This window comes from Medicago sativa, chromosome 5, assembly GCF_051527215.1.
Source record: "Medicago sativa cultivar Bolivia chromosome 5, Bolivia_mono, whole genome shotgun sequence".
NCBI classification, from domain to species: Eukaryota; Viridiplantae; Streptophyta; class Magnoliopsida; order Fabales; family Fabaceae; genus Medicago; species Medicago sativa.
Genome location: NC_140753.1, coordinates 9,307,815 through 9,323,537, shown reverse-complemented (window position 1 = coordinate 9,323,537; position 15,723 = coordinate 9,307,815). Strand labels below are relative to the sequence as shown.

The window sequence follows — 15,723 nt, the reverse complement described above, 5'->3', positions numbered from 1 at the left end:
TGTATCGTAAGTTTGCATGTAGTTTGATTATTAATTATCTTTTTTAGAATGCAATTCACAAGTCGTTATTCAGATTTCAGATTGTACAATACACTTCAACTTACATTGTGGCTGCTCTTCAATCCCCTCTTACATTTTTTTGTTGTATTATCTATCATTTAGATTGAAATGTCTGGTCATTAAAACATATTTGCAGGGAGATTAACTTATGTGCTGATTTTCTTACCAACTTAGGTCAACGTGGTTCCTTCTCTTGGATGATTCTTCAATTTCGTTGTTCCTCTTTAGCTATTAAGCTTCGGAATAACGTAATGAGGTGTAGTATCTCTAAATTAGTCATTTAATCTTTTGTAATTCTCTTCTTTCATAAAAAAATGCACTATGCGAAACATTATTCATTTGTTGGAAGGAGCATTTGTTTGAATGCCGCATAAATATGAAAGTTACCAAGTAACATTTTTTAGCTAGAGGTAGCAAGTAACATAAAATTAAACTCAAGTAAAATAAGTTTTATTTCTTTCTAATTAATTAGACTTGGTTATTGTGGTTAGTTGTGTTTTTTTAGTTTTAAAAATGTAGCAACGAGAGTCACACGCACTAAATGTTGAAAATCCTTTATTATAAAAGTTAGACTTGCTTGGCTATCATGTTTGCCCTAATCCTCCCTACTTTGCCCTAATTCCCTAGCTTTTTTCCCTCCTAAACATGTACTAATTGCTCGAGTAATCTCAACCGTTCAAGCACTTGATCACATCCGTTTATTCAAACTTGAAAAAAGTTCTCTCACTTCGTTAATGCAATTGAATACGTGTTAAAGCCTAATCAAGTCGGTCAACAATCCCCTACAATAATTGCTAATACCCCTACACTAATTGCTAATCATAAATAACATAAACATCCCTTAGAAAGTGGCAATTGAAAATGTTTCACGCATACATTTTTTACACTATACTGTTTCACTCATACGCTAATTCCTATCACATTATTCTACTGACATTTCAATGTTTCACGCAAGCATTTTTTACACTATACTGTGCTATCCGATATAGAGTGATAGGAAGATATGCGTTTCAAGGTGAAATTTCCCTCGAATTTTACCACTAAAGTTAAATGTTCGTGCTTCACAGGAATTATTTTTAAGTCGCATATTTTCGTATATGTATTACTTTTAATTGCCTTTATGTATTATGCACTAATCACTCTACCAATTACTACCTATTAAAAGCAATTATGACGTACTTATTTCAAATATTAACACATATCAAGGTTGATTCGATTTTGAATATTAATTATGACGTACTGTTAATGGCAATTAAGAATGCAGTTAATGGCTTGAAAACGTCGTTAATGACAATTAAAAACTTTTAAGTCGCATATTTTCGTATAGGAATTACTTTTAATTGCTTTTATGCATTATGCACTAATCACTCTACCAATTACTACCTATTAAAAGCAATTAACTACGTACTTATTTCAAAAATTAACACGTATCAAAAAATATGTTATCGTATCCAAGCGTTGATAAACGCTTGACTGGAGTATTTTATTAGTGATAGTTTAAGTTTTTCTTTGAAAGAAAGAATAATTTAGTTTTTATTTTCAAATATTATCACCTTCGCATCAGTAAAAAAATGCAAAAAAAGTACGTAATGCGGTTTATGTTATTGTCTTTCCAATTTAGTTTGCTCTCTTTTTCGTGCCGTGGCATCTTTAATTTTCTGTTTAGTGGCAAAAAATATATTGCATCACGAAAAAAATTGATGCAAAATAAAATTTCTTGTTAAATTTACTGTTTCCATCATTTGCGGTAATAACACTTTTTTTTATTCTCTCCGTTTGTCTTTATGACGTGTCTTAAGATCAAGCAGTTTAGGGCTATGTGCAATTTTGTTAACAAGTATTCAATTTTATTTTCGTATAGGAATTGCTTTCAATTGCTTTTAATCTCACCCGTTGATTCAATCTATATTCTCAAACTCATTACTTTCTCTCATAGGACTTACTTAATGCTAATTAGAAACAAATAACACACTTTTAATGCAATTAAAAACTAATGACACACTGTTAATGGCAATTAAGAACGTAGTTAATGGCTTGAAATCGTAGTTAATGGCAATTGAAAACTTTTAACCTGCATATTTTCGTATAAGAATTGCTTTTAATTGCTTTTAAAAGTGTGCACTAATTACTCTACCAATTACTACCTATTAAAAGCAATTATGACGAACTTATATCAATTGGTCACGAAAAACTTAATACACGGATAAGTTAATCAAATATACTATATATCAAATATGGTCCAATAACAAAAAATAACCACGAAAAATATGTTAAACACATTTGTCACGCTATATAGAAGAGCTTTGCATCAATATGCACAGGAAATTTAGCAAAAAAAAATATTGCATCACGACAAAAATTGATGCAAAGCATTTTTTTGTTAAATTTTCTGTTTCCATTATTTACGGTAATGACACTTTTTTTGATGCTCTTCGTTTGGACTATTCAATTGCTTTTATGCACTATTCAGTTTTATTTTCGTATAAGAATTGTTTTTAATTGCTTTTTTGCATTACTCTACCAATTACTATCTATTAAAAGCAATTATGACGTAGTTATCGCACAAATCGAATTACTGATTTTATGTGCAATAGCTTTAATCGCCCTATTAATAGCTCTACCAATTACGCCTTATTAATCGCTTTAATTACTATTGATTCAATTTTATGCTAATCAATTACTATTGCTCTAATTGCTTTTATGGCTGCAATCAATAGTAATTATTAACAATAGAAGACTATGATCATTCACATTTGAAACTAACAAAGAGAATTGCCAATTACCTATTTAAATACCACTTAGTTGTGAGAATACAACCATTCTTTGATTAATTATGTAGTCTTTGATTAATCATGTAGTGACCATGTCTCAAATGTTGTTTATCACGAAGTCTTTCGTAATGATTCTTGATGGTTAATGTTCAAACTTTTTTGTTATGTATGCTACCATTTCATTTTGTTGTGTATGATATAAAACTTCTATCGGCTATGTATGGTTATATTATTTTCATTGATTCGATTAACTTCTACGTGGTAGGACCCGTGCGATAGCACAGGTCAATGGTCTAGTAAAGTGAATGTTCTTGAAGCCTACTAACTTCTACGATGTATTTACATGACAATTTTACTTTAGAGTTTAGTGGATGAGCTATTAATAGTATAAAAAGTATCATGCGATAATTCAATTACTACTTTCGTTCTACAAATAGTGGATCATTTTTGTTATTTCACATGCATAAAGAAAATATTAATAATGATAGTTTTACAAAATCCTTCTTCTTAAGCATTGATGTATCCACCATTACTAATAATATAAAGTGAAATATAATTATTAATGACTTCAGAGCGATCATATAATATTAATTGGCTTGCATAACAAGAAAACAAAATTAACATTGCATTGAAAACTAAAAACAATATTCATTTTAAAAAAATACTCCCTCAGTTTCAAAATGAGTGTCGTTTTAGGTGTTTACACACATATTAATAAATGCAATGATTAAGAGAAAGAGAATAATTATTTTACCAAATTATCCTTATTAACTATTGGTTAGTTTTAAAAGTAATACTTTGGAAGTAGTGTACAGAGTATTAATTGGAGGGTACAATTGAAAAGAAAAAGTTATTATTGCATTGGAAACTGAAAGCGACACTCATTTTGAAACAAATATTTTTGGCTAAAGCGACACTCATTTTGAAACGGAGGGAGTATATTTTTTGCAAATGTGATAGTTATTTTGAGATGAATGCAGTATATATCTCAGTATTAGTGCAATGCACTGTTGACATCCAAATATGTCTTTAAATTTTGTTTTAGCATAAAGATATCATGACCTAAAGATGTTTTGGTGAGATGGTTCAAGTGATTTTTAGGTTAACATGATGTTGTGGGTTCTTATTTAGTCACAAGAGTGCATCAATGTTCAAACTCTTGACATAGAACTTTGACGCCTACCGTGGCATATTATTTGGCTTGAAAGAGGGGAGCACTTTAGTGCCTTTGGCTTTGGTGTCGTTGGGTGTCTTTGTCTCTATCTCTCTCCTAACCAATAATTCTCTCTCATCAAAATAATTTATTTTAATCATTCAATCATCACTCTCTTTCTTCTAAAATACACTAAAGTTACCAAAATCACCCAACACAAAGTCACTAAAGTGCCACCCCTTGAAAGACTACTCCCTACAATTCTACAAAGAGAACGGTATCTTATTTACACCAAATTACTAACCGAAACACCATGTGTGAATGACTTTTGGTGTATATACAATTAATCATAATTTTAAATAATGTTTTGAAGTTTATAAAATGTTTATGAGTGATATTTTTTTAAAAGAGTATCTCAATAGTTTGAATTGGATCATATATGAGTGGTATTTTTTTTCCCTAAAAAAAACATTTTCTCCTCATTTTAATAAACTAATTTTTGTAAAAGATAAATAAAATAAAGTATTAGCACATTTGCATGTAAAAAATGGTACTCTAAAACTGTTGTATTAATAAATTCTTAATCATGAAAGCGACCGAATTATAATCTGACATAATTTTTTTAATTTGAATATGGGTTTATGTACATTAGTACATAGTCGTCATTTTCATGTGCAAGTCTCGTTATTTTGGAAAGATACTCTCATGTTGCTATCAAACATAGTCTTGATCCAAGTATCCAACAAATACAAACTGAATCTCATTATAAAAATGCACACACTCAATTAATTAGAACAACACACCAAATACTTTTTCACAATGAAGCCATGCAAAGAAGAATACATGAATATTGTCATATTTCAAATTTAAAATGCAACTTGTCAACAAAGGTAATAAAAAATGAGAAATAATTATGAACAATCAAATTGTACAACTTGTAATACTTTTCAACCGATTTCGATTTGCATGCACTCACGATGCTATAGGATGTTGTCCAAATTTTGGTTGTATATATAACACGCCTCGTAAAAATTCATTTGCTTATGTGAGCAAAGCAATCCGACTATTGTTATATGGTAAAACAAAAATGAGATTAATTACAAAGGGAGCAAAAACCCCCCACACTTTGCTGGCAAATCGAATGTTTTGTATAGTCTAGATGCATACTTATAAAAAGAGAACCCTAAATTAAATTTAAAAAATGATAATGATACAATATGATGTTTTTCTTTGAGTTTACTAATTATGCATTGATAATATAAACTAGTTTTACACCATTATCTAATAGAAATCCATCATATAGATAACTTCAAAATCAATTTTAAATTAGTTTAGAAATCCATCATATAGATAACTTCAAAATCAATTTTAAATTAGTTTTACATTGTTCAAAATAATTACCGTACATCAATTCTATTTCTTATCAAACACCTCAATGTAAAACTAGTTTAAATATAAAAACTTTGTTCTTTAAACAATTAATGGTTAATTATGTTTCTAGTCCCTATAAAATAGCGACCTTGTAAGTTTAGTCCCTACTTAATTTTAATAGCATTTTTAGTCCCTATAAAAAAAATTTACTTATAATTTTAGTCCCTGCTAAAACAAAGTTTGATTAATTATCCTTAAACTCTTAAATTTTTGAACGATTTTTTTGAGACAAGATTAGAACACTATGAAAGGTTCATTTACTAAAATTTAGAATTTTCTGACATGAAATGAATTAAATATGAATTTTTTAAAACGACAAAAGTTAAAGATAAAAAGTAATAAAATCTGGATGTAGAAATCAAATTTTGCGATAATTTTTTGCGGACGAACTTTTAGTAATGTTCTAAACATGTCTGCAAAAAATTGTTCAAAAATTTAAGAGTTTAAGCATAAATTAAACAAATTTGAATTGAGTAGGGACTAATACTCAGTGCAGAAAAACAAAATTAGGGACTAAAAATGCTATTTTAAGTAGGGACTAAACTTACAAGGTCGCTATTTTATAGGGACTAGAAACATAATTAACCCAACAATTAATGGTTGCTTTCGGACACCATAAATCAAAGAAAATACTCCAACAATAGTTAGCTGACTTAACTATCTTTATATGAGCGAAAGACAGCTAACCACCGCTTAGAATCAACGGCTGTTTGATTTTGGAGCAAATAGAGGGAAGTGGATACTTTAAAGCCCAAAAACAATTAGGCAACATTAGAATGCTTCTTTTTTCATCCTATAAGTTTCTCGCGTGTCCTATACAGTTTGAATTATAAAATTCAAACGGCATAAACATCCTATAAAAACCTTCAAAAACACATTGAAATATTTCAGATTTTAAAATTCGAATAGAGCACATGAGAGACTATAGTGTGAGAAAAGTAAGGGTATTACTTTTCCCACCCTATGGCCTTCTCCCGCGCCCTGTAAATTTTCCAAAAATGTCCTTGGGCATTCCGGATTACGTAATCCGGATTGCATTAGCACCATGAAAAAAAAGTATAAATGATGGAATTTTGGATGTAAAAATCATGGAGCAAATGAAAAAAACAGTTGAGCAGGAAAAACTACACATCCCTCCACCGCGAACAACACAAACACAGCCCACCACCGGTTTCCTTCGTCGTCTTCCGCGATGACCTTCAACCACCACCCTCCGCCGCACCGTCGAATATTAACCACAAATATTACATTAATATATTCTACATATACCTCACTCAAAAAACCAGCAACATTTCCATGGCAACTGGAATCGTAGGGAGTTGCTTAAGATATAATTCAATGTGTTCTTGTCTCACCAAGTGATTGAGGTGTTCCACTTGCACTGAAACAACAAGTTCAGTTTCTATCATGTATAATTTACAGTCTGAGACTTGTTATTTTCATTGGGACCTACCGTTGCATTTAGAGAAAGACTGAATATATGTGCACATTCAAGCCTCACCATAGCACATCACAACACTGTGAGTACTCAATATGATATATTTGTCCACAGAGACATCTCAGAGTGCATATTTGTTGGTATCTTTACATATGAAAAAATTGGTGCTGGTGCTGTCTGGATTACGTAATCCGGATTGCATCAGCACCATGAAAAAAAGGGTGTTTAGGGGGTTTTCGGATTATGTAATCCGAAAAAATCATGTAATGCACCATATTTTTTGAGATTTCCGGATTACAAAATCCGGAAAACTCCGTAACTCATTTTTTTCACCCTTTCACAAAGGAAAACACCATTCCGGATTATAAAATCCGGAAATTCAAGGGCATTTTTGGAAAAAATAGGGCGCGAGGAAAACCATAGGGTGGGAAAAGTAATTCCCGAAAAGTAATGACCGCAAGGTTATTATTGGGCCTCAGGTACTAACTATCTGCAAATCTAGGCCCAAGAAAGAAATTTCAACATCATTGTTTGTAGAAATTTCTTGTTTGTACTTTGTTCTGAAAAAAAACAAAATCAATCTCAATTGTCAGGGAAATTCATTCATTCATCGGGTTGGTGGGAAATCAAATCAAAATTAGGGTTTTCTCTTTCAATTGCTCTGTGATTTGCGAGAATTTGAAGGAAGGAAGATGTGGCATGAGGCAAGAAGGTCGGAGAAGAAGGTCCATGACATGATGGACGCTGCTCGAAAACGAGCTCAACGACGTGCCGTTTACCTTGCAAAACGTCGCGGTGATCCTGTGCAATCAATTCAAGTCGTTGGCTCTCGTTCTCGTGCTTATCGTGATGACGCGCTTTATCAAGCCACCGAAGATCAACAAGGATTGTTAGTTTCTATATTCCTTCTCCATTTTTTCTATATTTTTACTTTTCATGAAAAATTAGAATTTTTAAAATTGATTCTATAATTTGGGATTAATGGTGTAATTTAGGATCTTTTAGATGGTTCCTACTTCAAATAAGATAATTTATTTGTTTATTTCACTGTTTCTGGAGGAATTGATGTATTCAACGTAAGGGGAGAAAAAAAATAAGCTCATTGGTTTGAAATGTTATGTAAAGATAATTTTTTTGTTGATACTCTTTGTATGTTTGGATCATAATTTTAGTACAATGAGTGAGGTGATTTAATCAGTATGCATTTCTGGTAATGATAAGGCTTACCCTATCATTTTGTTTTTGCTCACGAAAATGGTCCTCTCTTTTTTAAATCGAGCTTTTAGGTCCATCAATTATCACATTTGTTGCAATTTTGCACCTGATCAAGTTTTTGGCCCTAAAATGATGATTTTTGGTCCCAAAAGTTTGATTTTTAGCAGCAATAGTGGAGTTTTCTATTCATGATCAAAATTGGGACATTAATTTGCCACTTTTGGGCCAAAATCACCATTTTCTGGGGAAAAAAGGCTGAGATAAAAATTGAAACAAATGTAATAATTTAGGGACCAAAACAATTTGATGACCAAAAGTGTAATTAAGTTAGTTTTTTTTTCTTCCATTAAATGGTAAAAGCGTAAAATGTCTCCTATATGCATTGATGAAAGGGTGACATGGAATTTGGATTGAGAGTAATTCAATGGTGGCAATTCAAGCTTTCTCAAACTCTGCTGCCATACCCTGGAGGTTAAGAAACAATTGAAATAATTGTTTGATCAAGCTAAAAGGCTTTTAATTTATCTATTCTCATATTCGAAGAGAATGGAATAATTGTGCCGATAGGTTAGCAAATCATGGGCATTCCTTGTCCGGCTTTTTAGTGGGATTCACTTCCCGACTATGTCAGGCAAGAATACTTTGTAGATAGATTTAATTTTCCTATTTTCCGCTTTTCTTAATTTTGCTTGGGTTCCTCCGCCCTTTCTCTTTGGGGTGCAAACCTAGTTGGGATTTGGCATTTTGAAGCATTGCAAGCTCTTGGTTTATCTAAAAAAAATGTATCCTCTGAATTTTTGTTAGTAAAACATATAATTCGTTTATGGTTGACAATTGATCTTATAATTCATTTTTTCCTCAGGATACCCTGGAATGGGAAACAAGATATTTTGATTGACAGGTCTGCTGTTTTTCTACTGTTTCTGTGAATTCTTGTTTTATGTATTTGATTTAATTAATAATAATAAAGAATCGACTGCTAAACCTATCTATACCTTTGCAGATTTGATGGGCGTGCTCTCCTAGATTTCATTCGGGATAGTAGTTTTAGGCGTGTCCAGGAAAAGTCTGAAGAGGAAGAAGAATTAGAAGAGTTTGTTAATTTTGAGCGTTATCGGGATTTAATAAAGCATCGGCGTAGAGGATGTCGGTACTTCTTTATTTCTTGACAACGAGTTTGATTCTCATAATATAAACAGTTTGATTATTGTGGTTTTTTGTATCTCTTTCTCTTCAATATTCTTTTTTTCCTGATAATAATGCCATAGAACGGAAAAGTTTCTAGAAATCAGGCCAACCTGACATCCAGGGATTAGTTTCATAGCTAAATTCACAAACTTGGTTTTTAATGGTAACAGTTACCGACGAGGACGCTTTGCAACATGTAAATCTAGAGATGGAGGCCAAGGCTGCTGCTCCATTTGCATCAGACAGGTTGGGAGATTATTTCCACGCATTTTTAACTGACTGTTTCATGTCATATCTGAGCAAAGCATTGATGTATCCATATATCTTTATATGCATGGTGTGTAAAAATAAAATTGTAAATAGCTGTTGGTTCTGGGTTTGTTTTTTGCTCTTAATGCAAATAATCAGATGGTTAAGCAACATATGCTAACAATATTGTGCTTCCATGCGCTACTGATTATTTTGAGTCATTATTTCCATTATTGTCAAACTCTCGAGTTATCTTGTAGTATTGTTTGAGTTTACAACTCTAGACCTCAGAATTGAGTTAACGCGACCAGAAAATTGTTTTCATGTAAATTCAGGTGATTCCCTTTTTATCAGAAACTTATTTAGGTGATTCTGAAACATTATAATCAATTTTCCTCGATATGCCTAAAAGACAGTGGTTCAATGTTTTGCAAATATTCAAAATACATGTTAAATGACAAGCGTTGGTTCTGTACAAACTATTATCCTCAGCGGTAACACTCGACTCCAAATATGCACTCAACAAACATGAACACGTCAGCCCCATTGTTCTCATTATAGACAGTCACAAACTATATAACAAACGCAAATGTGTTGTAAGTTTGCTATGAATCCAAGAGACTGATGAGGTGAATGAAGCCACAGCTTAGATGAACTAAAAATTAGCTTTACAAAGTTTAGTCCAACTCTAACAAGGGGAACTCCGTCCAGCCATAATTGTCTATTTCTTTATGTAGTAATTTTGGACTTTGTGATTCTTCAGTTTGTTATTTGATTGTGAATTTGTTATCATATCTTCTGATTTTGAATTTGTCTATTGATTCTTGCATGGTCTGAACTGGTCCGTAGATCTATAATTTGCAGCTTTATATGATGTGTTGTTTGCACACTTTGTAACATATAAACTTTTTTTTGAGCAAGTAACATATAAACTTATCTGTTTGTTTTCATGTTTCATTTGTAGATCTAATGTGTCACAGCCTGCTGCAACCAAAGGATCTTACTCACAGGTTGGGTTTTCATACGACGGAAATGGTAAAGAGGAATCTCAGATTTCAGATGACGATGATGAGGAAGACGAAGATGACGAGGATGATGAGGATTTTAATAGCGATGATAGCAATGATGAAGGGATGGAGATAATTGCAAAAGAATATGGGGTCAAAAGGTATGGTTGGCTTGTTTACATGGATAAGAAAGCCAAAGAGGAACAAAAAAGGCAAAAGGAGATAATCAAAGGTGATCCTGCAATTGTAAGTGGAAATGTTCTTGATAAGAATGAATAATAATAGTTTTGCTGATATTTTGAGATTACCGTGTAGGATTTTTTGACTGGTATATCTTATAAATTTTGTAGAGGAAACTGAGTCGTAAGGAAAGAAGGAAGGCCTCTCAAGTTGAAAGAGAGAGAGAGCGAGAAGCTACACGGATACCTGGAACTCGTGTGCTACATCAGGACCCCTACCGGTAGAAAATATTGATATTTTTCTGCTTCCGATTGAACGAAGAATATCTGAAATTGTGCTCCCACTGACAAATGGATAGCGGATTATTCTTGCATACTAGTCTTAATGGTTGACTCAATATATACATGCAGGGAATCAAGGCAAAGTCCTACTTACGAAGCTTATTCTCGTTCTAGAAGGTATAGCATTAGCACTCCTTGAGCACATATGCGTTATCCATTTTACTCATTCTTCTCGTTAAGGAGAATTTATTTGGTATTTCTGACCTTTTCAATATGCAGGTCAAGGTCCAGATCACGGTCCTACTCCCCGTCCTATGCAAGGCGTTATTCACGGAGCAGTCATTCTGACGATATTCTCCGAAGCAAACCAAAGACTCCTAAAATAGAATACATAACTGAATTTGGGGGCTCTGGAGAAGCAGATGGAACTAGGCGTGAAGGATTTTCTCCACCGCGATCTCCCACATCTCGAGTTGATACATTAAACCGGTCGGAGCACTGGACCTTTAATTATTGCCAAGATTGATTGGACAGTCTTTTCTCTGCGCAGCATATCACCCATATTGTTTCCTGAACCAATTATTTATGGTTTTAGAATAGATCATGACTAGGATTGTCAGGGTAGCTGCCAAGAGGAAGATGGAGGAGGCTTCCTATTTGGAGCTCAATGTTCCCTGAAATGAATTTTGCATAATTACCTGTAGCTGCATGTAAATATTACAATTATTTTATCTGATACCTCTACTGTATTGCAGGTCATCATCTGGTTGTATACTCGAAGCATTGCATGTCGATCCTGCTTCTGGTGTATCCGTTGATAAAGGTGCTAAAGTCTTGAAGCCACCCGTAAGGTATACCATCACCCAACAGTGTATATGTGAATGTGAATAGAGTATTAAAATGGTTTTTGTGGTTTCATCTGTTAGGAATGGTAGAACTATATTGTTTAGGAAAAAAAAAATTATTGCATTCTTAAAGATGTATACAAAAATTCATTGCATTCTTAAAGATGTACACAAGGTGTCTAAAAGTGATTCAGCAAATCCGTACACATCAATCCCCAGAGCTAAGCTCGTGCAAATGAAATGTTTTCTGTTTCCACAAAACAAACAAGTTCCCTCAAGAGATAATTCAATGTTCCCGATAAATTGTCTCCTCTGCCAATGTCAGATACTCAGATAGCAAGAGAAAACAACCACAGAAATATGCCAAAGAAACAACAGAACAGAATAGCAACCTTTAAAAAAAAACATAATAATTGTAACAATACCTTACCAGCTGACCCCCCTTGGCTGACATGTCCACAGCTGGTTGATTCTTTTGCTCCATTATCCCACATCTCCTCGTGTACACAGCACACTCTCCAAATGCAGGGCTCAGTATTCTGTGTCAGTTGTCTAACATTGTATGCTCTATTCGCCATTAGATTTTGCATCAGCATTAATTCTATGTTCATTAAACAGTTAATAATACTGCCATTCGATCATTGGTACTGTAAAGTTATTCTATATCCTTTTTTTTTCTTTCGGAATTTATTATTACAATGGGATATTTGTTTCAGCTTCTTTTAAAATATCTGAATTTTTTTATTTATCTGCTTATTGCTATTCTCTTTTCCACAGCACACCTTCAGGCTCAGCACTAGCAAAGTTAAAGGCAAGTGGTTCTGGAGGGCTCTTAAAACCTCAACCAGGGGAAAAGAAAGAAACACCCCAAGAGAGACTTAAAAGGATCATGAATAAGCAACTGAACAAACAAAGTACGAATGTTTGAATAATTTATCTCAACTTCAAATCAAATGAACTTCAACATTTTCTGATGTAGATCATTATTTTTCTTTTGCAGTCAAAAAAGACACTGCTGCAGAACAAGCCAAGAAAAGAGAACAGGAGCGACAGAGGCAAGAAAAGCTTGCTGAAACTAGTCGATTGAGTAGGTATAGGCGTCGCAGCCGCAGCAGGAGTTACAGTCGTTCCCCACCAAGGTATTTTATCACACCTTGTATACTCTAGGATTTGTAATTTGTGTAACTTTATTGGAACACCTTAACCATCAAGGTGTTATGACTTCTCAGCAAAATGGAATAGTGAATGGTTACCCGTTAATAAAATTATGCTATTTTTGCAAGCCCTTGCTTTGTTTTCCTCTGGTTTAATTAATATTATGATTAACTGCAGAAGGTACAGGCGTAGTAGAAGTCCAAGTAGAAGCAGGGGTTCCAGAAGATATCACTCAAGTTCTCGCTCCCGTTCTCGGTCCCCTAATCGCACCCGTTCTCGGTCCCCTTCTCGCACTCGTTCTCCGCATCGTTCATGCTCTCCTTATTCTCGTTCTCCCAGGTGAAATTAATGTCTTTCTTTTCCTGTGCCTCAGAGGTTTACTCCTCATCATCTCAATCATTCTTTACTGATTCAGAAAGTTGACATTTCAGGCTAAGAAACCGTTCAAGGCACTGATGAAACATTGTATGCATGAAAGGCCAGCGAGGCTTGTGTGCAATCTGTTTACATATTGCTCCCAAGTGGTTAGAAGGAAAACACTATGTACTTAGTTGTGTTAAAGTTGCGGTGGGCAAATCTTTTTGAACATGTCACTTTAGCATTTGCCACTGTATATTTAATATTTAGATATTTGCGAGTAATTTGATGTCTCAAAAGTCCGACCAGGTACATATTTCTCATGTACGAAAACCTTGGTTAACTTTTGTGGAATCAAAATTTGTAATGTTTCCTTGAAGTTGTAGCCTTCAAAAGAGAATGATAATTTACCTATAATATGTTGAAGTTTGAAACCTGTTTTTACTTGGAAACGATGCACTTGTACCACCAAACATCATACCAACATTTTGCCAATGTTATCAAACTCATATATAAGTCCAAATAGTGAGTGAAGTATAAAGCAAGTTTGAGAGAGGTCTTTTGACTTGTATTCATTCTTTTTTTTTTTTTTTTTTAATTATCCCTCTGCTCAATGTTACTCTCTCTTGGACATTCTGTTAATTTCTTGATTTGGCTTCAATCTGGATTGTGACAATATTATATTTCATATTTCTTCTTGAATTCGCTTGCAAAGCGTACGATAATTCCCACAAAGTAATTGATATCCTGAGATGAATTATTGGATTCAATCCTCTAGAACAATTTTGTGGATCTTTTGAACTATATCTGTCATAGAAAAAAAAATATTTCCAAGAAACCTCACCTTTTGGACAACGTTTAGAGTGTCAGAATATGTATGATATTTGTTCACTCCAGCCATTCCTCTTAAACTGCTTGATCTCAAATTCAACTCATGTATCCCTTTGACATTCTCATTACTTTCACATTGTTGCAAAAAATAAGTTCACCATATTGGTTGAATTGTTTAGGTAATACCTAAATTCAATCTTACTATAACAGCTTCAAACTAGATTTTATTTATCTCGGTCGAATGTTTTAAATTAAGATAAACACAAAATCATCAAAAAATATAAGAAATGTGTAAAACGTAATTAGCAACTAAAAAACACGAATATCATAAAAAAAAATATAAGAAATGTGTAAACTGTAATTAACAACTCATGATAATTGTTGGCCTTTTTAAACCATGAGAAATGGTAATGAGATATAAACTCATAATGAATAATGGTGCATATTTTTAACTAGCTGTCCATAACTCCTAGCATCCTTTTGTCAAAAAAATAAAAAAGTCCTAGCCTCCTTGTTTCCCACCATTATCACCAACTGTAGATCATATATAAAAATTCATAACGACTAATGCTGCATGATAAAATGTTTTTTCTTCTCACTATATATTGTTTTCTATTTTCTGAATATTTCTGTTAAAACTGTCTATAAAAGTGGCGAATTACTTGTTTCTCCTCCTTTCGGGCCATGGTAATTTGATTGTTTGGTTTGATGATGACAGTAAACTAATTAATCTGATGAAAACCAATAGCACATTAAACAAGTGGGTGCTTTATGTCAGTGTCCACTGTCCAAGATAAGAGCCAATCGAGAGTTCCCATTGAATTGTGAATGATCATACTGCATTACTGCCGTTCAAACAAAAGATCATGCATTTTGCTTTTGACCAAATTATATGTGATGTTGATTATTGGAATGGACTGCTAGTGAAAGAAAGGAAAGGAGTACGAGATAAGTAAATATTGAAGTAGGCCAAAGACAATGTAACCTGGAATGATACATAGTCTCAAAACTAAAAGCAAAGCTGTTGCAGTTTTGTTTGCTTCCACATTGTTGGTCTTCATACCCCTACATTGTTGTGACAAGTTTAAGTTAAGAGTTCTATATTAAATGGTAAAAATAAATGCTGAATAAATATAAACGATAGAACTCATATATTTAATATACTTAATCTCTTTCGGTTTTGGGTAAACATATGACGTACAACTCACTTGTGTAGTTGTTTTTGATTTAACAATGATCTCCAAACTTTCTTCACGATCCAACATTCATTTTATTTAAATCTCTATCCCACCTTTCTCATTTGACACAATTTTTTGCCCAAGTTTTTAGATATTTTCTTGGCTTAATAGCAGTTTTAACCCCCTAACTTTCCCAACGTTGCGATTTTGGCCTCTAAGAAAAAAAAACTACAAAACCGCCCCCTAAGTTTTGCACCTGTGGCAGTTTTGGCCCCCAAAGCCAATTTTGACTTGGTCCACGCTGACGTGGCACCCTAAGTGAGGTGCCACGTGTTTTTTTTTTTTTTTTTTTACCAAAAATTGGGGGCTAAAACTGCTACAGTT

At 33.3% G+C, this 15,723-nt stretch overlaps 1 protein-coding gene across 1 annotated transcript; it reads left to right on the top strand.

Moving 5' to 3' along the window:
* The first annotated feature begins 7,431 nt into the window (after nt 1–7,431).
* LOC146919797 (CLK4-associating serine/arginine-rich protein) lies at nt 7,432–13,782 on the top strand. The gene is made up of 13 exons (XM_085713199.1): nt 7,432–7,742; nt 8,931–8,969; nt 9,072–9,214; nt 9,427–9,502; nt 10,470–10,758; nt 10,863–10,972; nt 11,103–11,150; nt 11,253–11,462; nt 11,729–11,824; nt 12,596–12,732; nt 12,819–12,957; nt 13,151–13,312; nt 13,405–13,782. The coding sequence occupies exons 1-13, from the start codon at nt 7,546–7,548 to the stop codon at nt 13,427–13,429; spliced, it is 1,671 nt and encodes a 556-aa protein (XP_085569325.1). The 5' UTR covers nt 7,432–7,545; the 3' UTR covers nt 13,430–13,782.
* The last annotated feature ends 1,941 nt before the right edge of the window (nt 13,783–15,723 follow it).

Coding starts and splice junctions, on each gene's coding strand:
- LOC146919797 (XM_085713199.1), top strand. CDS start 7,546: ATGTGGCATGAGGCAAGAAGGTCGGAGAAGAAGGTCCATGACATGATG. Junction 9,215..9,426: donor AAAGCATCGGCGTAGAGGAT/GTCGGTACTTCT, acceptor TAATGGTAACAG/TTACCGACGAGGACGCTTTG. Junction 12,733..12,818: donor TAAGCAACTGAACAAACAAA/GTACGAATGTTT, acceptor TTTCTTTTGCAG/TCAAAAAAGACACTGCTGCA.